The following is a 24,707-nucleotide window of genomic DNA, read 5'->3' as shown; positions in this document are numbered from 1 at the left end:
ATAATAATTGGAAGTGTGTACGTAGCTTTTACAATCTTCAACTAGTCTTGTCATTTCCCTTCTCACAGATGCCTAAAGCTAGAATTGATTGCCTTGCTATGGAAGGTCTAGAAAAATGGGTATAGTCCCTGCTAAGATCCCCAATCTGAAAGGTGCATATGCTTTTTATTTTGCAGAACCTTAGGGCCAGGGGCACCTCAGACCTCACAGCAAAGGTTCCACTCTGCCTTCTTTAAAAACAAAATGAACTATAGCTTAAAACACTTTTTGTTTTGCTGCTCTTGGAATGTATTCACTCGATATAAACTGAAGCTTCCGTTGGGATTTAGGGTTACCAATACATAGTAAAGGGAAGTAGAAAATGCAGGAACAATTCATCCACCCAAATCTTCCAAGTGCATCATCAGCTGGCAAACCTGGCTTGGTTATTGTAGGAAGGTGAGCAGAGGAAGTGAGTGGCACAGAAAGACATTGCCAACACCAGGGGGAGGAATTCGTGGCAGTGCCGAGTCGATTCTTTGCTCCAGATGGCAGCATTGTGGAGAAGCCATAAATGTAAGATGGTCACCTGATCTGCGTGATATGAGATGGTTGGCACTGTCTGTTGGTAGTTTAAGGAAGGTTTGGTGATAACCCTGCATATTCTATTACATATGTATGCATTATTGAGGCCAGCTGTGCACAAATTGGCCACGATTGTCAAAATGAAGGTTGGGGTGAATGTGTCTAAGTCACTAGAAAAGGGTGGGTAGGAACAAGACCATCGGTGAAACTTTTATCATCTTCGTAAGCACCTTTAAGCTGAACGTAAGATTGTATCCGGGAAATTGTGGGTCCTGTAAATGCAATCAGTGACATTTTCCATACGGAGATACAGATCTTCCAGGAATCTCTCAGCCCTGGAAACAGAAGGTGTGGCAGAAAACAGCATGTTTAAACAACACCCAGAGACAACAATGGCTTCAAATGTCACCAGATTGCAATCGCTTTGGCTGCGGCTCTGGATTATAATATTAGGTCTGCATCTGCTCCGATTATCGTTATCTTACAATAATGGTAAAACTCAAATTAGCCGCACGCGAACAAATCAAGAGGTATGGCAAATTCAGATACAATCAGGCCATGTAGGGGTTGACAACAGAACAACAAACTTTTACTTTCTCACTTCCAGATTTTCCAATAGACAAGAAATTTAGCCTTTCCCCAACCATGCACCCGCTGCATTTAGGGAAAGATAATAAGGTTTGTAAGTCCACAGTTTGAGAAATGAGGAGAAAGCACTTAAAATACTTTTATATCATATCAGCTCGTTTAATATGTCCAGGAATGCCAGACAACTTTGCGCTGCGCTACATAATATGTTGGCCCTATATAAATCCTGTTTATTAATAATATTAATAATAATAATAAAAATAGTAATAATAATAATACAAATGACAGGAAAGAAATATAGATTACTAATAATTCCTCCAATTAGGTTAAACGCAGCTGACCCGAAAATAATCAGATAAGGTGGTCCTTTATCCCATGATTTTTTTTATGAAACAACTTCCTAAAAATGTGTATTATCTTAATACTTGAGTGAATTTTACTCATCACAAATCATGAGACTAAATACATTTTGAATTGCCGACAAGATGTCTCCAGACCAGGAGTAAGAATAAAGAAGGCATCCGGGATCCCTCTAGATGTTTGATTTGCTTGCCCCAGTTGCTTTTCTGAAATCCCATGAATGGGGGACAGGGCAAGGCTTACCTAAAATCAGCTTTTTGAAGGCCAATGTGGTTCCTCCACATCAAGCCATCAAGCCATGTCTAGCTTTATTCACGAGAACAAATGAGGAACAGAAAAAGGCCTTCACCATTGGAATGGAGAATTGTGTGTTTCTTTGTTCATCTCCATTACATAGTGGATTGATAGAACTACGGATTTACCCCATGAAGGATCATTGTCCATTGTTTGAAGCTCACAGGAAATGACAATATATTTTGGGCAACATAAACATGTGTTTTCTGTATTTGCTAAAAATGTTCTTATGCTGAGCATACATTATGCTTTATTGTTTTCTGCCGTTGGTATTTTTGATTATTATGAACTAATATAATTGTGATACAAGATTTTGATTGCATACAATTGTTCAATAACTGACCTATTTTTTAAAAAAAGAAGAGAATGTCCTGCCTGATTGATTCATAATTGACCTATTACCTTAATATTGATCAATAGTTTTTTTTTATTGTTTTTTGATTAATTCTACTGTATGGGCTGCTAAACATCATGGGGTTGGGGTTTAGCTCTACTATTAATTATTCGTTGCTTATATTCTATGCAACAGATGTTAAACTGGAAACAGCCATTAAATATCCTATTATTTCTATTTTGGGGTATTTGTCAGATGGAATGATGGAGGGGGTGCACATCATATATATAAGACGTAAGGCTGTGCGTGCGAGGCCGGGGAAGGCTTTCTTTCACATGGAGTCACTTCCTGCAGGCAGGAGATCTGCATTCCACATTGTGAGAACACTTCCACTGCCTCAGCATGTTTCCTCTACACTTCTCTAGGACATTCTTGTAATTATTGCCTGTGGTCACATCATAACATCCCTTTATGAGAATTCCGGAGTCCACTGATGTCATTTTGATGCATTTTGTGTTGTCACTACGAATGATGCAGAATAGTATTCATGATGAGTCATAAACATTCCCGCTTTACAACCTCTGCTTTGGGCTTTCAAGTTTTATTCTGGAATTATTATTAATGTGGATAGATATGGCGGCTCTTGTATGGCCAAAAGTCTGTGGTCCCATGACCATTGAATCTATATAATCTTGATGGATATCCCATTGCAAAACCATGGCTATTGCCAATTTGGAGTTGACCTCCTTTGTGGCTTTTACGGCCTCCACTCTTCTAGGAAGGCTCCCGCAAGACCTTGGAAGATGTGTATGTATGGTCAGTTAGCCAAAATAGCATTAGTGAAGTCAGCTTGGATGAGAAGATCTGGATCACAACTAGGCTCCAATGCATCCCCAATGTGTTCTGTTGGGTTGAGGTCAGGGATCTATGCAGGGCACTTGGGTCATCCACGCCAAGCTGGAGCTGTTTTTAGTGGGGTATCCACTTTAGCTTTCAGGCCAGAAACTGGAAGAAATAAACTCAAATGGGACAACAGAAAAAAACATGGCAGGGTTTGAACTATTTTCTTCTATAATGTATTTCAAAAATATCTGGGGGAAAATATCTTCTGTATTCAGATATTTTATATATTTTAAGTCAGACAATAGAGTCTAGGACACACAAATAGATCTGTAAGGTAACAATTGCCTGTGGGATGATTGTGAAGTTATACAGCAGGGTGCTTTCCCATTGGCTGGTTGGTGCACCCCTGACATCCACCAGCCAATGGGAAAGCAGGCTGCTGTGTACAATACCAATGGACTTACAGTCAATGTTGATCTAGCTTATGGCTGAAATTTGAGTCAAACCCATGCTGGGATCACACTCAATACTCATTTTGTCATTAATCATATCAAACAGCCAGTTCACTTGTCTCTGTTATTAATATCATTATTATTATTATTATACAGTAATTATTTAGCGCCAACATATTACGCAGCGCTGTACTTTTAATAAAGGTTTGATGCACCTTACTGAATAAGCCAGTGAGAAGAACACAACAACTGACATCTTTGCTTATCTTTCACAGAGCAAGTCATGGAGAAAGATCAAGAATATGGTGCATTGGTCGCCCTTTGTCATGTCATTCAAGAAGAAATACCCCTGGATTCAGCTGGCAGGACATGCAGGTACAGAAACCACATTAGAGAAAAGCTCTAAACCTTATCCAGCTTGTCTTTTTCATTCCTGGAATAATGACAACACAGGAAGTGAGATGCATTTGCTCTGATGTCGACGTAGGCAACAATAAAAAACCTTTAAAAATAGACGGGCAGCACTCCAGCAAAAAGCTGCATGTCAGACATGTTCAATATAAACTGATATGGTGTATCAGAGACCGGTGGGTCTTTTGTCAGTGTAATGTATTATGATCTTAATGTCTATTAAGAACCCACATGTCCCAGAAACATGAGGTTGGTACTCTCGAAAACCCTCAGCCCTGATGCAAGCAGTGGGCTGACTGTTGGTACACGTTATGCAAAAAGCAAAATGTCTTGATGGATAAAAGTCAGTCTGGAGGAATATTCATTTTTGTCATGTAAAGCAGACATTATGCAACCTTTAAGGGTGACCCATCCTTCTAAAAGTGCTCATTGCCTGGTTAACATTATGACCGTCTTGCACATAAATCTTAGCCCCTGACCTGGAATGAGTTTTGACTTTTTATTGATGTTTTTGATTTGCATTGATGTATTGGTGACTCTAGCAGACAAAATATATTTTAGAAGAAAGTCAGTGCATTATGATTGCATTTCCTTATGACATCTGGAGGAACCATTGTGCTTTATATTGGCCCTGTGTAGGGCCATGGCCAGGTGGGGCTCTGTATAAGGCCACAGGTTGGAACTCTTTGAAGTTGAAGAAATCTCAGTTTTTGGAAACTGGTGGATGAGCAGAACATATACAAGGTCAGACCCTCCATCCTCATCTGGGCCAAGCAGCCACCTTCCATATTCACATATAAGAGCCACATTGGTAAAAATATTTCTGCCAGGTTCAAAGCTGAATCCGGCATAATATGTCACTTTCTTGTCTTTGCAGGTAGTTTTAAAGCCGCAGCCAATGGTAAGATCCTAAAGAAGCATTGCGACTGTGAGCAGCGGTGTCTCAGCCAGCTTATGAATGACGTGCTGAAGCCATACGTTCCTGCATATCATGGTGATGTAGTGAAGGACGGTGAGAAATACAACCAGATGGAGGACCTGCTGTCGGAGTTTGACAGCCCCTGTGTCATGGACTGCAAGATGGGGGTCCGGTGAGGACTGCTTTTTATTACTTGGCTGAGTTGTAAATGAAATGGGGTCAAAGATGGTGTCCAACAGGCTTATGGTGGTCTCTTGGTAAGGCCATCATTTTAGAGGTTATATCAGCAATGGGTCCCTGTCCTATCAGTAGACCTTATCCATTTTCATCTCAGTCTAGGACCAAAGCTTGGGGATGATATAAGTTGGAGCTTTTTATAAAAATCATACTGTTCCAATATATGGTGGTGTTTGGATTTGATTTATGCAGATTTGTAAAACGAGGTTCACTTTAATCCAAGTGGACGATAACTTTAGGAAAATTTTGGTGCCGATCAAACAATGCGGTTTAGCAAATATCAGGGAGGGTCTGGGATTACGAAGCAAAGTGACAGGACTCGTCTAATTATAACCCCCATTCAGGGTTGTTAAATGCTTTTATCCGAAACCGTCGAGGTGGAAGTAAGCAAATAATGCAAACATGTGGCTTACATCTCCTTCTCCGTACACGAGACATTATTCATCACCATGGATAATTGGAAAATATGTCATTTGGATATTATTTGGCTTTATTGGAATGAAAGACAATTAGCCCTGAATGCAGAACAAAAGTGATAAAAAAATAAAAGGCATCTTTACCATTTAAAAACCTGTACTTGTTTTTGAAGGTGCATGCTCCATGGCGGTCATCTTTATTCTTTCTTCAATCCCATCTCAGTGAAGGACCCGATACAAGCCTGTGTATATGAATTATTAGGTGGATTAAGTGCGCCTGATTTATCTAAGCTCCAAGTTTTAAGAACATAGACTATCATGGAGAACCTGGGTGATACAGTAAACCTAGGATGGATTATCTGTGGCAAATGTTTTTAATCTTGGACCAGATCGGTTCCAGGTTTGTTGGATCACCCAGGTACTTTCATGGTAGTCTATCTTCTCCAGTCTTGGAAAGCTTTGATAAATCAGACCCAGTGGCTTCATGTTTATTCTAGTTCATTGAGTCAGTAGTAAAGAGAAGGGTGACAGCCTTCGGGTTGCACCTGCAAAAACAAGTTGCCATCTCCCATGTTTTTGCCTTAAAGTTTATCTAAAACAAACACATGTTCCAAATCTGAGCTGCTCCTCAAAGGTCTTGTGGAAGCCTTCATAGAAGAGTGGAGGCTATAAAAGCCACAAAGGAGGTCAACTCCATATTGGCAATAGCAATGGTTTTGCAATGGGATATCCATCAAGATTATATAGATTAAATGGCCATGGGGCCACAGACTTTTGGCCATACAATAGCCGCCATATCTATCCACAACAATAGCAGTGTTTATATAGTGCCCACATATTACGCAGTGCTTTACAAAACCCATAGTCATGTCACTAGCTGTCCCTCTAGGCGCACAATCTAATACCGCTACCATAGTTATATGTCATTAATACAGTCTAAGGTCAATTTTGGGGGGGAAGCCAATAAATCTGCAGTCTAAAAACTGCATGTTTTTAGACTGTGGGAGGAAACCAGAGTATCCGTAGAAAACCCATAGGGAAAAATCCCCCCTTCCAAAGTTTTTACTAGCCCAGGTGTACCTATTAAAGGGTTGGACCTTTTTATTGAATATGTAATGAAAATATTTTTTGCCAAACCAATGGTGAAATCAATAGTATCATTATGTGAGTATCCAGCAATAAGAAATTTTCAGAACTTATCAGTACCGAGTTGTGTAGGATTTCCCTGGGGTGTGATAAGTGATTTGGGGTGTAAGGAGACACATGGAGTGGTTGCACTCGGAGTGGTTACCGGGAAATCTGTAGGGAGCGTCCTCATGACCTCTGTCTGGCCGAATACTGTTGTGCACAGAGCTGGCAGAGGAGATCTTCTACCACTGACTTCCTTTTTCTGGTTCTGCATTGAATGATGCAAAGGATGACAGTGAAGTCACGGGTTAACTGCTGAGGGTCTGTGCTAACATGGGCAAATAGGGAATACAGAATTTTGGTGGAACCTTGTCAAATAGTAGGAGCTTTGTCATAAATTAGCACTGGGGTCCAAAGAACCGTAACTGGAAGACCATTCGCATCAGTGCAGAAGGTGGCCCCAGGTCCTAGTTCCGCATCAAGGTCCAGAGGTCGATAGCCATGCAACTATAACTGTTGTTCCATGACTAAGCTTTCCGGAACTTATAATTCATCTGCAAAAACTCAACTTTTCTGTAACATTGTCAGTGTTTATTTGATCCTCCAACTTAAGAGAAACTAATAAATTCATAGCAGGGCTTCTGCAGCTGTCAGCTTCCAAATTCATAACCTGAAAATGTCATTAGCGGTTGTTGTAATGATGAGCAGGTCAGCCGGAGTCACGGCTAATGCTTTGTATCTTAGAAAGGGACGTGATGGTTTTGTCGGGACAGGGACACCGGCACAGTAGGGGTTAAAGGAACCGTCAGAAGCTTGACAGTGCGTGGGTGTTCGCTGTACATAGCTGGAAGGAAATTGGTGTACATGTGTTCTTACTGACAGCGATATCTGCAGCTCTGCGCAAAGCTGACAAAATACGGCTTCAGTTTACCCTCATTGACGAAGGTTCTTTAGTAAGGCATTCCTTAAAGAAGGGGTCCTCAGCTCCACATTTTGTATTATTAGTTATTTCTGACTTCTTGTAAACCATACATTGTTTTTTAATCTTCTTCTTAAGACATGTTGGGATCCTGGCCTTTAAAGCTGAACAAAAAAAAAACACATTTAGTTTCAAAGAGCCCTTGATTCCTCCAACAGATTCATTTCAGTCCTGCTCCATACTGCATTCTTGCTTCGCTCCTGTGTGGATGATCCAGTGGGCACCACTATCTTCTTCCAGGTTCTTCTCCCTATTTTTTTTTCCATTCTGTAAATGTGTCACCACCCATTTATATAATGGTAAAATTGTCATGATCAATCTACTTTAAAGACTGGAGCCAAGGACCCTTGCCCTAAAGCAGGGGACAGCAAACTCAGGCCTTTAGGCAAGATAAGGCCTAGCCAGTAGTTTGTTCCGGCCTAATGCCCCCTGGCCAATCCGGCCTAATGCCAGCCAGCAACCTGCAGAGGAGCCAAACGGCAGCAAACTACCGGAGCATGCGGCTCTTGAGCCTCCGTGTGTTGGCTCCCTTCCCTATTATCCCGGCCAGCGTTAACACTTCCGTTGCCGGGGTAAATAGGGAACATTCCCTCCCCTCCGTATGCATTGCAGAGGAGAGGGATTTCCCTTCAGGGTGCGGAGCCATTAGGGCGCGATTCGAATGAGAGTTCGGCCTAGTGTGCTCCTGCCCACCCCTGAAATGACCTAGTGGCCCAAAAAGATTGCTGACCTTGCCTTAAAGGGTGGGCACTGTCTGAATACAATATTTAATATCAGAACTATTCTTATTTTTTCAATCTTTCACTCTTCATTGCTTCATTCTGCCTTCCAAGTCCTCCTCTCCTTGGCCTTCCATCGCTGGTCCTCCTTCCTCCTTCAACCTCTTCCACGCCTGTATATCATCATTCAACCAACATTTTGTAAGGCCTGGAGGTGGGCCTTCCTGCAAACTGGGTTCCATGTTCAGGTTCCTTCTTTTATTGGGTGCCAATCATCTCCAAATTGTGCTTCTACAATCTGATCATAGTGGGGACCACCATGCTAACACAATGCCCTGGCACGGTCACTATTGCAATAATGTGCAGCCAACACGGAGAGAAATAACCTCCTGAGGCTGCAAGAAGTTGGCATCACTGAGATGAAAAAGAAAGACTAAAGAAGGATTTATAAAGAGAAATACATAGTAATTGTTTCTGATACAAAGAATTTAGATTTGAACAGCTGATCTCTTGTTATAAATATTAAGGTCAGGGAGCGATGATTTGACCGGGCAGAAAAAACAAGGTCAAAGGGGTTCTTATTTCCTTCTGTGGGGGGGAGGACTGGACATCCTTTGCCAAAAATAGGAAGGTGAAATTGCCCATTGGGATCTTCGGACTTCGTATTCATTGTACGGCCAGGTGTCAGGTGTTGCAGGAAACCTTGGACCATTACATTGTATCACCCTCGGTTGTCACTCCCGCTGAGCCTCTAATCATCTCCCTCTCTTCCTGTTTCTCTCTGGAAAATCTCTCCTCATTCGTATAATTATACTCAGCTCATTGTTGTGTACTGAATGCATCAATGGTCTGATTTTTCCCTATTGTCAGCTGTCCCTTGTAGAATAAAATAATGAAACCTATCCAAAAAACATGGGCGATTATAAAGCACACCCTGTCCTTCCGTACAAGCCCACCACTATGAACGCCTTTGGCTGGGTTGAATGACCCCAACCTGCAGAGACAGACCGCTGCTCTTAATAAAGAGAACCTGTCTTAAGAACAAGCTGCTGGTGCTGAACACCCTTTGTGTTTTCCATGCCTTTTCAGTCACTAAGACACAGCAAGCATGATAAAGTGAAGTTATTACAAACATAATTCAGAAAACATTGGATCAGCATGATAACAGCTTAGGAAGAAACAGAGAAGATAGCGAGGGTTTTTTGTGCGGCAATCTATTGTGAAGAACAAATTGTGAATACAAACTTAAATTCAGATGTGTAACATAGTACTGAATTTGGTCTCTCCTATGTACACAAGCATGGGAAGATTAATTTGTAATGCTAGACAGTGACATTACTAATAAGATAATAAAGAAAACATCTCTTACCCGACACGTTTCGCCTATCGGCTTTCTCGGGGGATTTGGTGGGGAACGTTTGTTCGAAGGTTGAAATAATTTGAAACCATCATGTAAGGTATGTCACAGAGGTAAGTATTTTAATGATTTCACAACGTAGTATCTGCAAAAAGAGGAAAGTCCTATCCCATGCAGAGTTCGGCAGTCAGAAGTGCTGTTTTGTTGTCGATCAGGAATACTACATTGTGAAATCATAAAAATACTTTTGTAAACTTTTGTCAAAAAAATTTGTGTAAATTTGGGAAAAAAATGTTAAATAACGAAGTGCTGTTTTGGCCAGGGTTCAGGATAGCTAAATGTCCGGAACCCTAGGGGTCCAGTGCACCTTTAAAAACTACCAAAAACCTAATTTTATCGTTCATCATAAAATTAGGTAATATCACTGAAATCTTCCAATTTCACCAAATTAGATTTTAAAACTCTCAGTTTCACTTATCTCTGGCAGGATGTGAGCCTGGCTGCTGCTTTTATATTTTTTATCCTGACAGTTCCCCATTAAAGCTGAGCATCTTGCCAGTCCCCGTTGCTCACATATTATATGATGACGCATGCATGTAGAGTAAGGAAGAAACATAAATCGATACAAGACAGTGTGTGTTTATTCCTGTAGAAAAATCGTGAGAAATGTTGCAGAATAATCTGTCATCTTCTATGTTGTTCACACATTTTAAGTAATTTTCCATCTGCCACCCTCCAAGCTTTGTGCAGAGATAAAGCTTTGTGTAATGAGTATCCCTGCGGCTTCTTCTTCATAGCTCTGAAATAAAGTTTGGTGATTGCAGAGGATTGTGGTGTTCATAGCTGCCCTTACATGACCCTTATATGATGCCCAATAAAAGGTTCATGCCAAGTCTGGGGCATTTGGGGGCGAGCCTAGGACGTGCAATGGTTTTCATGCTTTTTTCAGGTTTTAGTGTTTATTTAGGCTTTCTAGTGGGGATCCATTTCATTTTCCTTCCTGGTGACAACGGTTTCACTAGACAGAAAAGAAGGAATAATTTTGCTTAAGCTCTTTCTCACTGAAAAAGAAAAAAAAAAACATTTACTTGATTTACAGTTTAAATGAGCCTGTACTCCTACTCCCTTTTATATGGCATTGATCACAACTGGTGACAGTGCCAAACATGCCTGTGAAGCAATGCCACTTTTATGTTCTGGGAGTCAATAAGGCATGGTGACAACGCAGGAGAGAAGTAAGGAGATGGGTACAAAATGTTGTCATCTGAAAACTTAGTGCCTACACAGAGACCTTTATAGCAGGATCACCATGGATTATTTTAATGGAAGCTGCAGATATAAATATTTTAAAGATATTTTTGCTAAAGAGACTTTAACGATTGAATTTGCACAATTTTAACTTAAGAAACTGAAAATGTACATAGTTTCCAGCAGAATGCCTTATGGCAATGCCTGTGTCGATACTTACCGTCTCTAAATGGAGAAAGCATTCTATATCATGGCCACTTTATATGGCTGGTTGTAAGTAAAAGTCCCACCCACTAGGAGCCTAAAAGTACCAACCAGACTTGCCAACTTGTAGTGTGTGTGGAATTCCTTTACTATACAAAGTTGGGTATTAAATTAAAACCCAGAAGTCATTTCTTCTATCAGAAACATTGGCTGATATTGTTACCACTGTGTACTTTGGTATTGTTAGGGGTGAAAACTAACATATCTGAATCCTGTCTGTGTTGGTGAAATTAGGACCTACTTAGAAGAAGAGTTGACCAAAGCTCGGAAGAAGCCCAGTCTGAGAAAAGACATGTATGTCAAGATGATTGAAGTGGAACCTGATGCCCCAACTGAAGAGGAAAATTTGCAACGAGCTGTCACCAAACCTCGCTACATGACGTGGAGAGAGACAATCAGTTCGACAGCCACATTGGGCTTCAGGATTGAAGGCATCAAGGTAAGGAATAGTTTAAGATAAAAATATATAGATACATTTAGGACAAGTAGTAAGTATACACATCAGAACCAAGGGATCTTTTTTTCTTTTTGGATGATTTGTTTTTGGGTTTTCATGGGTTCCTCACCATACTAGTAATGAACTCCAAGTTCAGTTGACTGTTTCTGGTGTATCGAAAGCCCAAGATTTTTCTATAACTCGGAGTAGAGTCTTCAGACCATAGACCTTGCATGACTTTCCCATACCATGGGTTCACCAACATACTGGTGTTGTCCAGAAAATTCTGCAGTCACTAGGGAACTTCTCCTTCAGATTCTGTTGAGTGTGTCCAGCGTGTGGGCAGCTCAGGAGTTTTCTAGAACTGGAGTAGAGTGTATTCCAGTCTTCAGACCATAGTCGTTGTATGACTTTTCCTTACTGATGGTTCCCCAACATATTGGTGATAACCATAAAATACTGCAGCCACTATGGAACACAAGAGGTGTTCCATAGTGGCTGCAGAATTTTATGGTTATCACCAATATGTTGGGGAACCATCAGTAAGGAAAAGTCATACAACGACTATGGTCTGAAGGATTATGTTGACTGTTTCCAGTGTATGGGAAACCTTAAAGTTTTCTTGAACTGAAGTGAAGTTGTTTCTGGCCTTCAGACCATAGACCTTGTATGACTATTGCTTGCCATGGGTTCATCAACATGCTGGTGATGACCACAAAATTCTGCAGCTTCCAGGGAACTCATCCTTTCACATTCTGTTGACTGTTTCTGGTGTATGGACAGCCTTCAAGTTTTCTATACCTGGAGTAGAATCTTTTATGGTCTTCAGACCATAGACCTTGTATGACTATTCCTTACCATAGGTTCCATAGGTGTTAGCCAACTTTTGCAGCCACTGGGGAACTCCTCCTTTAAATTCTATTGACTGTTCCCAAGGTATTACAACTTTAGAGTTTTCTATAACTGAAGTAGAATCTTTTCTATTCTTCATACCTAAGTCATGGATGACTTTCCCTTAACATTGGTTCATCAACCAATCATGGGGTGATGTCCACCAGGTTCTGCAGCTTCCAGAAAACTCCTCCTCCAGATTCTGTTGACTATTGCCCATTCCAGTGATCTGAACAATAGGATCCAATTTACGGTGGGACCTGTCCAGTTCAGGAATGGTCCACTAAAGTTTTTTTTTTTATAAATGCCAGGATGTTCTTTTAAAAAGCATTGAATCTTACATTTACCAAACAGTCTCTGATGAAGAATGGAGTGGCTGATTCGCCACCGTTCTGTAAATGTCAGATTCACTGTTTTATTAATGGACCCCTAATGTCCACCATTAATGCTGGATAGAAGTTTAATATTAAAACTTGTCTCCCCATAGCCCTTTTCGTGACTCCATCTACTAATTAGTGAAGTCAGGATCCAGTTGTGACTTGCTGAATCATTATTGAATGACTGCAAACAGTTGTTATCTAATCCGGTCCTTTGCAAAGCCGAGTTTTCCCTATTTACAACCTACCCCTTATTTCAATATGTTTAGTTTATTTTAAGCTTTATTTTACTTCTCCATATGTGCAAAGCAAATACTAAGAAAATGGAATCACTTTATTGCTCTGGTTAGGCTGTGCTATTCAAAGCAGGAATAGACGGCAGGTAATATTGCCCGATTGTTTTTCCTATTACTATTCTTATATCACAAAAGCCGTCTGGGATGTTGTTATGTAACAGCGGTGAGCTATCCTATACGTGACCAGCTGCCGTGACTGAGGAAGGATGTATACAGCAATAGAATTGTAAATGCCGGATGTTCATTGCTGTTCCATTGTCATCCCTCTTCCTCCTGCAAAGATTTTGGAGTGGAAGAATAGTCTGTGATATAAACAGGCAAATCTATGACTAGGCTGAAGAATAATACTTAAAGCCGACCTTCTATGGTAAACAGAAGGTTCATTTTTGGCAGCCCACTCCAACACTCCAAATGGATTTGAAATGATATTCTTAAGCAAACAATGGAATCTCCAAATTGGAGGAAAATATACCTTTGCCCCGTCCTCTGACGCTTCTGGGTGGCATGGAGTTTCTGTGCCTTCTGCAAAATTCAATTCCACTGCAGGAGTGCAATTTAGATCTGCCAGTGGTGCCTTCCATGCCTCTGGGTTTTTCTTTATTTTGGAGTGAGGAGTGTTTTTTTAACAAATGGCTGTTAGAGAGACAGTTTTGGTTTTAAATCAGCCCTAGTAAATCATCAATTTATAATTACAAGAAAAAACCTTCCCAGATTCACTGATATCTTAACTATCCCTTATGGTCGCCTATCCCTTATGAATCAAGGTTGCCCTCGGAAGATCCGAAACCTTCCCAGAGGGATCAAAAAATTAATTCATAATTACAAGAAAGGATAGATACAGAGAGGGCTTTTTGAGGCTTATGATTTAAGTAGAGTTTACTCAGATAAAGAATATATATCTGAAATACATACATAGGCTTTTAACATTCTCAAGAATAGTAACAGTTGTAACCTGGATGATGATAATAAATTATTTTGGTTTCCTATTTTGTGATCAAAAAACGTATTGCAGCCTCTGATCCCGACGCTTTTTACCAATAGGCTTCCTCAGGGGATTGTTTAGAGACACTTAATAAATCCATGATGACTTGATCCTGTTTGGGATAGTGATGTGTAGAAAACAGAGGTGTGCTTTTATTTTTAGTTGAATATCCAGGAAATATTATTAACATTAGGTTTGGTAATTCCCATTGTAATTCGTCTTTGTAGAGAGAAGAAAAGTTTTCTAATTGTTAATTCTTTTCTGTAGTGCAGTAGCGAGTTTCTGTCTGCTAGACAGGTGCCTGAGGAAGCCTATCTGCGAAACACGTTGGGAACGGAGACTGCAATACTATTTTTGATCACGAATTAAGAGACCAAAATATTTAAATTATCATCATCCATGTTACAACTGTTCTTGAGAATGTTAAAAACTTACGTATGTATTTATTGATATATATTCTTTATCTGAGTAAACTCAGATAAAACTGTCTCTGTAGCTATCCTTTTTTGTGATGATAAATTATAAATCCTAACACAACGTGTTAGGCTGATGTTGTAAAAAGTTTTATTTTACAGTGATAAACTGCAGCGTTTAATGTCTTCCAGCTGATATTCCAGCCGAAGGTCCAAAGAAAGAAGGGGCTAATTGTAAATGTTTTTGCACACTCTTAGAATTGATTGCACCAATCAGGCATTTGTTTGGGTACAGAGAAAACAAATTCGGCATTTCATTTCTCCATTTTCACGCAAAGCCCCATTTCCATGATGATCTTCATAAAAATGCTTTTCATCAGAAATAAGAGTCTAAGAATTTGAATGACTGTTCAGATAGAATACTATCAAAATGTTGAATTATGGATTGGGGTTAATATTACTTTGTTGAAAGAACATTTTGTAGAATGCATTCTGGCCTCTTCTTCTGATCAATGTCAACTTGAAGACTGTCATGGTGATTAAGTGACTTCTGAGTCCTTAATTTAGAACAAGTCTCATTAAGAACTCTGATGGTGTTTTTCAGTGATTGCTCTGAGTGGAATGAAAACATTGTTGTGAGAGACAACCAGGAAACTATTGCTTTGAAATCAGGAAATGGTAGCCGCTGACTCAGTACAGGTTTATTTCCAGGTCCTTCTGGGTGGCATGTCAACTGGCTTCAAGTTAGGGGAATGAGCAATAGCTGGACCCAAGACTCTGGCTTGCCATTAACTGAAGTCTGGGCTTTTGGTGATCAGTGGCTGGAAATGGGAATTTTGCTGGTTGTACCAGAAGTCTGGGCTGTGACTGGTGCTGAGGCTGACCACTGGCCATAACCTGAGCAGTGGACAGTCAAAAACTAGTTACTTTCTGGAGTCTGGATTGTGACTGGTTTAGAGGCTGGTGACTGGTGGAAACTTGGACAGAGACTGGTGACTGTTTGGGGCTTAATAAGAGGCTGGCCACTGGTTGGAGGCTAGTCCGAGGTTGTTCACTGATTAGAGCCTGGTTACTGGTTGAAGCTTGGACAGAGACTGGTCACTGTTTGGGGCTTAATCAGGGGCTGGTCACTGGTTGGAGCCTGGGCAATGGCTGGTAACTGGTTGAAGGTTAGTCAGAGGTTGGTTACTGGTTAGAGGCTGGTTGGAGGCTGGTCACTGGTTGAAGCTTGGGCAAAGGCTGGTAACTGGCTGGTGGCTAGTCAGAGGTTGGTTACTAGTTAGAGTCTGGTTAGAGGCTGGTCACTAGTTGAAGCTTGGTCAAAGGCTGGTAACTGGTTGGAGTATGGTCAGATACTGGTGGCTGGTTGGAACTTGGTCAGAGTTTAGTCACTAGTAGGAGCATGGTCAGAGGCTAGTTACTGGTTGAATCCTGCACTGTGGTTGATCAGAAGCTTAAGCCTGGATTGTGGCTAGTTGAAACCCTGAACAGAAGCTGAAACTGGACTGTGTTTGATTCAGAGTCTGTCCACCATCTAAAACCTGGACATTAGCAGGTCAGAAGCTAAAATCTAGACTGTGGATGGTTCACAGCCTGGTCATAACCTGAAACTTGGACTGTAACTTAGACAGAATTTGGTCAAAGGCAGGAACCTGGACTGATTCTGGTCAGCAGATGTAGCCTGGTCTGTTAGTGGTTAGGGGGACTAACTACAGAAAAAAAGTAAATACAATACAAACCTGAAATTTACCCCCTATGTATAAGAATTGACTTCTTTCCTTCTTCATTCATCATCAGATAGATTGGACCATTAACTAGCACAAGCTGTACTTTACAGACTCTGAGCCATGAGACCCAGGAAGTGAAGGAGGAGGGCCCCGGAAGTTTACCTAGTAGGGGTCTTAGAAATTTCAGATGGCGGTCCTGCACAGACTATTTAAACACAACCAAATCTAATGCCAATAATCCAGGAATTTTAGGTCAAAATGAAACATTTCCTGAAAAGCTCTGGGTTCCTTTTTTTCTGCAAAACAAATAAACCATTTAGTGTTTCCTAGAGCAGCAGTTATAATTGGGAATGCAATGAGTAAGCAGACAGACGTATAAACAACTACTAAACAGCAAAAACAGCAAGAACTCTATAGAAAGAGAAGTAAGAATCCAGTCAGTGGACACCATTAAAAGAGAACAAAAATAATTCACTTGTCAAGAATCTTTCAAAACAGCTCTGAAACAAATTACAGATATAAATGAGAACATGTAGACCCAGCTAACAAAACTAACAAGAGGCTGTGTATAGTATGTATGAATAAATATTTATGGAGACAGCCATGTTTGTTTGTTACATACTCAGGTTCTTCTTCTTCCTATGCAGTATTACAGGGTGGAGTTTGATCCAGCAATGCAAGGAATTGAGTTTGCAAGGAAAGACAAAGGTGCTACCTAGATTGCTAAGCTGCAACAATCATTGTTCTGTACCCACTTTTTTATTATTATTATTAATTACCAGCATTTATATAGCACCAACATATTACGCAGCGCTGTACATTAAATCATACCATCTGATATGATCATTTAACCATAACTAATAGTGTATACCATGCTATCTTTCCAGAAGCACTGATGTATTATTATTATATTGTTTTATTAATAAACAGGATTTATAAAGCGCCAACATATTACACAGCGCTGTACATTAAATAGGGGTTACAAATGACAGACAGGTACAGACAATGACACAGAAGTAGAGGACCCTGACCCGAAGAGCTTACAATCTAGTAGGTTGGGGAATTAACACAGAATAGGACTTGTTTTTTCTTTTGTTTGTTGGCCCAATATACACCCAAGGGTTCCATAATTCAACCGTGTCAACTGACAAACACATTTGTCAGTGTATTAAATGTTATTTTTAAATACATCTTACTCTGCAAGTCATAACGTGATGCACAGGCCTGCAAGGAAGTATCTACTGACCACAAAACCGTCGTCAATGACCTTTAAAATGCCAGCCTGAGGAAGTACCAAGAGATAAACAGAATACATTTTCTATTAGTATGTGTTCTATTTATTTTTGTTAGCTTTATTCCTTCTTTTAAAGTTTATCTCTAGCTCTGTACCCCCCTAGAGCATCCCTGTATCCCTGTGAATGACACAGCAAAGTATAGGAGGGGGTGGAGGCCCAACTGAACCTGCCATCAGTCATAGACCCCATGCCAATGCAGCAGGGAGCTGACAACGTACACATCAATAGGGCACCGCAGGACAAAAGCAACTCCTAAAAAAATACAGTAAAATGAGAATTATTATATAGATGTGTCTACAGTTGAGCTTTTCAAAATTGTTTCAATATTTTAACCATCTGCCAATTCACCTACAGTATAATCATTGCCTGAGACTTCATTAAACACTCGGTGATGTGATTATTATGTGGTAGTGTTTATATAGCACCAACATATTATGCAACGCTGTACAAAGTCCATAGTCCTTTCACTAGCTGTCCCTCAAAGTAGCTCACAATCTAATGTCCCTACCTCAGTCTTATGTCATTAATACAGTCTAACGGCAATTAACTTTATTGCATGTTTTTGGAATGTGGGAGGAAACCAGAGTAAATCCCACACAAACACAGGGAGAACCTGCAAACTCCATGCAGATAGTGTCCGGACCAAGCTTCAAACCTGGGACCCAGCGCTGCAAAGCCAGAGTGCTAACCACTGAACCACCCATGGTGTGATTATTAGAAAATGGGAATCAAAGGGGAAAGAGAACACAAGATTGTGCACTTCTGCCTGCTTTTGTTCACTCCTGCACTTGTGTCCCCGTGCATGCAGTGAATCTTCCTTGAATAATTGCTGGAATGGTTAAATGTGCAACTTTCAGTAAAATAATATTAAGCAATCCTGCCATTAGAATGCTCGTTGAAATAATTTACATTAAAGGGTGGCAACTTTCTCTCTCCAGTTGGGATCCTTTGTTGCCACCCTGTTACAAAGACTTGTGCTTACAGATAGAATCCAGCAATCTGTTCCAATTGGGGGTAAATGATATTATAAAGGTGAAAAAATGCAGAAAAAGTCATGTGACCCTTGGCTTTTACATTTTTATTGCATAAAATTTGTCACTTTTAAGGAGACACGTGCACCATTTTTTTGACCAGCATGAAACAATATACATTTTAATCCCAAAAAAGTATAAATTACATTATCAGTGACTCTCCACCTTTGTGTTGAGTTTCTTCTCTCGCTGACCTAGGTTGTCATCGTTGTCATTTCCAGATAAATATGCGGTAAAAGCAAAGTTTATTTTTTCTGTTTAAACTTTTGTTTTCATGCTGATAAAACCTCCAGCTATGTTCTGAGACTGAACTCCCTCACACAGACTAATTGCCTCTTGTAAAGTGGAGGAGGAAGCCCTGTCATGGTATGCGGGATGTAGCAGTCCTTATTGTGTGTAGTTTATTGACTCCTTTTATTGACTCTGAGATGGCCAGGTGTGCATTCAGCTTTGCATTTCCTCATTCTGGTTCAGGTGTACCTTGCTGTGAAATGTATCTGCAGTATAAGCATTTCCAAGGAAAAAACAGTGTGTAAAGTTACCCTGTCCCCATTACATCCTCCTTGTGTAGACATCTGAAAGCCCCAAAATAGCTGTTGGGTGCTGCCATCTTGGAGGTAATGACAGTAGCCCCCAGAGATACTCTATAGCAGCCTTTTTTCTCAGACGTTTCCTTGAAATAATTTTCATGGCTTAGGGGACCCTTATAAGAATACAAATTGGGGACCAGTGGGAATAATTCCACTTATATTAGTGGTCATTAACAGACCCAAGTGGTCGTTTATGATTCCAACAGCTAAACCGATCATTGGTATCATGCCACTGGTTCTGCCAAGCGACAGGGACCACCCCAAGATCAACCAGCAACACCTTGAGAAACTAGGGTTCCATGGAATCCTGGTTGAGCTCTGTAGGATTTCCCTTCATTTTTTCCCCAGCTACCACATAATAGGTTATACAAATAGGTGGAGTGAAGAAGGCACCGACAGCCCACCCCCATCCATGTATACTTACCCTGTCACACTCCCCCTTTCCTATCCAGTGCCTGCCAATCTACATATTAATACCCCCCAAATTACACTATTCAAGGTTGGTAATTGGCTGTTTAAGCTGTGTTGCCCCATACCCATAAATCCCATTCACATAGGAAGGGTTATGAAGAGGTGGCGGCGGAATGTGACTGGGTAAGTATACCTGGGTGGACCAGGTGCAGGTTCTCCGAACACAACAATTATACAATAACGAGCTTTAATTAGGAAGTGCAGCATCATCAATCCCTTTCCTCCACAGCCTGATTGTCACTGCTAGTTTCATTCATTAGAGTTCAGTTCTTTCAATCATGGAGGCTCAGCAACCTATGTGGGTGATACCTAGGGTTGTCTTTGTACAACCAAAGCCTGCCTGGGAACACCCATTCCTCCATACCGACTTCCATACATTAGGGGTAGAACCCCTTGCCACTTATTTTTGCTGTAGGTGTCTCTGTTATAGAATTTGTTGCTTACTGTCTTCAGAAAGTGTATTCAACTGTATTTTTTGATGCAGCCCTACTCTATCCATAACTAGAAAAAAAAGTTTTGGCTAGACAAATCTATTTCATCTGATTAAGTCAGAGGACTGACTCATTTCCCATTCTCCTCTTATATTGTGTTGTTCATAAAGGGTTCCATAGAGTTTCATCCAGAGAGTCTGTAAGCAAACAGCTTCTGCTATATTCTCTCTATAGATAACCCTTAGTGCATTGTGTCACAGATGCAGAATAAAGATTTTATATAATAGTAAAAATAAGATCTAACATTTATGTAATTGAACTCGTGAAAAGAGAAAAAAGAACAAAGGGAATTGTGCCTAGCATTTCCTTGTATGACTGCAATGATGGCCTCCATATGCCCATACCCAAAATGTTAGGACTAAACTCCATGGATAAACTGCTTTCTGCTAAACAAAGCAACTCAAACAAAACCACAGTTTGAGCTTTCTGTTCTTTTTTATCATAACATGGATTACCATTGGTTTATAATTACAGGCCAGGAAAAGTGATTTAAAGTTGATGGTTGTTTTTGTGTTTACGTTGTGGTCCCTGGCCCCCAGGTCTGGAGTGGAGCAGAAGATGTTTGTGGCTTTTGTATAGAATTGGTTTATTAGTGGAGGAAGGGCAGGGGGTGAACTGGCACATTGATGGAATTTTATATTTATTGATTAAGTGGAGCAATCTGATCTCTAATGCTGAAGTGTTTGGTTATCCAGTCTTGTAACTCTGTGTGCAGAGTAAAAGTTTGCAAAAAGTATCATTAGTACTACAGTAATACTACAGCAGATATTCCACTGATTATCAGGTTTGTTACTGAGTGTGTAAAATGCAAAATCTGCATGAAGGAGGCTGAGAGGAAAGGAAGGAGGGAAGGAAATAAAGAAGGGAGGAGAGGAGGAGCGAGGGGAGAAAGAGGAAAGGAAGGAGTGAAGGAAAGAAAGAAGGAAGGAGAGGAGAAAAGGAAGGAAAAGTGGAGAGAGGGAACAAAGAAAGAATGAGGAAACATAGGAGGGAAGGAAAGAGAGGAGGAACGAGGAGAGAAAAAGGAAAGGAAGAAAAAGAGGAGATAGGGAACAAAGAGAGAAGGAGGGAAGGAAAGAGAGAGGGAAAAAGGGGAGAATGAGGAAACAAAGGATGGAGGTAAAGAAGGAAGGAAGGGAGGAGACGGAAAGAGGAAAGGAAGGATGTAAGGAAAGAAGGAAGGAAGGGAAGAGAGAGGGAACAAGGATAGAGATAGAGGAAAAGAAAGGAGGGAAGGAAAGAAAGAAGAAAGTGAGGAAAGAGGGTGAAAGGCGGAGGGAACAAGAAAAGAAAGGAGGGAAGGAAAAAAATAAAGAAGAAAAGAGAGTAGAAGTAGAGACGTAGGGGTAGAAAGGAGGAGGAAGGATGGTTGGGGGGATTGTAGGAAAGATAAGGAGAGACAGAAGGAAGCAAGGAGGCAGAGAGGTAGGCAGGTAGGGTGAAAAAAGAGGAAGGAAAGAAGGACGGAGAGTACAAAGGAGAAAGGAAAGGGGGAGGAAGAAATAAAGAAAAAGGTGACGTAAGGAAGAAAGGAAAGAGGATAAGAAGAAAAAGAAGGCTGGAGGAAGGAAGAAAGTAGGAAAGGGAGAGGTACAAAGTGATAAAAGTGGAAGGAATAAAGGAAATAGGGAGATGGAAGGAAGAATAGAAGAAAGGAAGGGTGAATGGGACAAAGGGAAAGAAAGCAAAAACCTTTTCAAACTCATAACAAAAAGGATTCCAGGCACGCTCCCCAGAATGTCTTACTACCTTGCCTTTAGGTCTAAAGGAAAAAAAGAAGGTAGAAGATAATAGAAGAATGAAGAAGGGAGAGTGGGAAAAAGAACAAAAGTCGATCTGCAGTTTATTAAATGAGATTTCCTTTTTGCAGAAAGAAGATGGCACGGTGAACAGAGATTTTAAGAAAACTAAGAGCCCAGAGCAGGTTAAGGAGGCCTTCCGAGACTTCACACAGAGGAACTCCAAAATCTTGGTAAGTGTCACGGCTTCCTAATCTGTGTGCAGCCATTATATGGAAGGAGCCAATACTCATATAGAGTAATAAATTATTTTCTTGCATGTAAGGTTTGAGATTTCCTATTCTGAGATCGGTGATTCTAACAGTGATTGGCAGCAATGTTTTCTTTATCACTGATAGATATCATCCTGAAACTTTTATAAATTCACACCTCTCTTTATTTTATTTTGTGTGTTCAGAAGTCGTACCTGAGCCGCCTGGAGGATATAAGGACCACACTAGAGCAGTCGTCTTTCTTTAAGAGCCATGAGGTGAGCCATGTTTTAATTATTCCCTATTCATATAACACAGATAAATTGAGGAACATGGGATGTATTATTTGGAATCATTTTTATCACCCACAACCCAAAGGAGCCTTCAAGTATCATCCCCGACAAATTCCTTTGTCTTTGGTTGTGGTTGATAGAAACTGAAGCAACTGGGGGAAGCCATGATTATCCTGACATGAGCTTGGACAGTTTGGGCCTGATTTATTAAAGCTCTCCAAGGCTGGAGAGGATACACTTTCATCAGTAAACCTGGGTGATCCAGCAAACCTGAAAATGGATTTCTTAAAAGTCATATGCTATTTGTTAGTAAATGTTTTCAATACTGGACCAGATCAATGGTCCATCCAGATCAAAAAGCTATTATTTGCAATCCTTCAATCCATTGTAGGTTTGCTGACTCACCCAGGTTCGGAAAGTTTTAATAAATTGGGCCCCCCTGTAAATCATAAGCCAAAATCCATAGAAAGCAGTGGAGGGTAGTTGAGCCCGATGGACCTGATTTATCAAAGCTCCCCAGAGAACTTGGGTGATCCAACATACCTAGAAAGGATTGCAGGATTGCCAAATAATAGCTAATGATTTTTAAGAAATCTATCTCAGGTTTGCTGGATCTCCCAGGTTATCCTATGATACTCTTACCTCTCCAGTCTCAGGGAGCATAAATAAAACGGGTACAAGTGGCCTGATTTAATAAAGCTGTCCAAGGCTGGAGAGGATACATTTTCATCAGAAAAGATGGGTGATCCAGCAAACCTGCAATGGATCAGGTCCAGGATACGAAACATTTCCTAACAAATAGAAAATTACTTTTAATAAATCCAGGTTTGTTGGATCACCCAGCTTCACTGATGAAAGTGTATCTCCTCCAGTCTTGGAGAGCTTTATTAAATCAGGCTCAATGTTCCTGCTCACACACTGGAAGTAGGTCCGTGACAGTCTAGGCTCAGCAGAAGTGGATGAAATGATACTGGCTGCCAGACTGAGGACATCTAGTGTTGAAAAAGAAGTTCTGCAGTGGACAGTTCTGAATTAAAGATGAATATTGCCTTATTGATGGCTAGAGTTTCATTTCTAACAATATCACCGGGAGGTCCCTAGTTGTGATCAGGTTAGTGAAATTCATCGCCAAAATCTTTGATTTTTTTTAGTCTGTGGTGGAATGCAGCAACGTCATCTTCTTAAAATACAGCAACTACTAATCTTGAAAAGCTGAGCGCGCTGACATGGCAACCGGCCCATAACAAATCTCGTCTAAGCTGATGAATGTTAGAGTTATATGAGTTCTCGCCCGGCTCTGCATTTATGTACATGCAGGGGATGATGAATGTTCCCCGGTCTTCGGAGATGTGGGAAGGATTCCCAGACTTATACCAGGACACTCGTCCCTTCACAGAATTCAGAGGGTCATCAAAAGTCACCATCTCCCATAGCTCCAGTGGAATCTTCTATCTCCGTCACCGCGGCCCATAATGGCCTTTTTTCTGCACTTTGCAGGAATATGAAATATTGATAAATATTATTTTAGAACAAAAGTTTATGCAAATCCGAAATATCACAATGTGAAAAACATCCAAAACTTTTTTTTGACTAGAATGGGAAAAGACTGGAACCCAGCTCTTTATTATGGAGCGTGTCCCCTATGGGAGATTCACTCTTTTAGTCGTGGTGACACCTAGAACATAAAGCAAAGTGTTTTACTTGTGATCCTATATTTCGGGGTACAAAAGCAAACTTGAGGGTTGTTCCCCTTACATATTCCTTTAGGAGTCATAGCCAAACTTTTGTAGCAGCTTGCTCATTAAGGAATGGCTGCAGGGTGTGTCAAGACATGGTCCACCCGAGGCAATGATGCCAATGCCCCCCAGCTCAGATGGATCCGGATTGGGTATTTCCACTGCATTGGGAAGATAGACAATCATGGGAGAACCTGTATGATCTAGCAAACCTGCATTGGATCTGGTCCAGGATTGAAAACATTTTCCAAATATTAAAAAATGCCTTTAAAAATCCCTTCCAGATTTTCTGCATATATATATAATATTATATATAATATAATAATATATAATATAAGACTATATAATATATATTATAAGACTATAATAGTCTTTCGTCCCCAGTCTTTAAAAAGTCAGATCCATTGGGCCTGATTTACTCCAAGGCGGGAGAGGATACGCTTTCATCAGTGAAGCTGGGTGATCCAGCAAACCTGGAATGAATCTGGTCCAGGATTCAAAACATTTGCTAGCAAGGAAGGAATCCTTTCCAGGTTTGCTGGATCACCCAGCTTCACTGATGGAAGTGTATCCTC

The 24,707-nt window shown here is 40.6% G+C and overlaps 1 protein-coding gene across 1 annotated transcript in view; it reads left to right on the top strand.

Moving 5' to 3' along the window:
- The window catches only part of ITPKB (inositol-trisphosphate 3-kinase B), a 70,853-nt gene that overhangs the window by 38,643 nt on the left and 7,503 nt on the right, over nt 1–24,707 (top strand). Inside the window, exons 3-7 of the mRNA XM_072409943.1 lie at nt 3,711–3,810; nt 4,724–4,937; nt 11,348–11,552; nt 21,984–22,085; nt 22,310–22,381. Of these exons, the coding sequence (XP_072266044.1) occupies nt 3,711–3,810; nt 4,724–4,937; nt 11,348–11,552; nt 21,984–22,085; nt 22,310–22,381 (693 nt within the window). The remainder of the gene's footprint in view (nt 1–3,710; nt 3,811–4,723; nt 4,938–11,347; nt 11,553–21,983; nt 22,086–22,309; nt 22,382–24,707) is intronic.

This window comes from Pyxicephalus adspersus, chromosome 4, assembly GCF_032062135.1.
Source record: "Pyxicephalus adspersus chromosome 4, UCB_Pads_2.0, whole genome shotgun sequence".
Taxonomy (NCBI): Eukaryota; Metazoa; Chordata; class Amphibia; order Anura; family Pyxicephalidae; genus Pyxicephalus; species Pyxicephalus adspersus.
The sequence above is the reverse complement of the archived record's forward strand: the minus strand, read 5'-3'. Positions and strand labels throughout refer to the sequence as shown.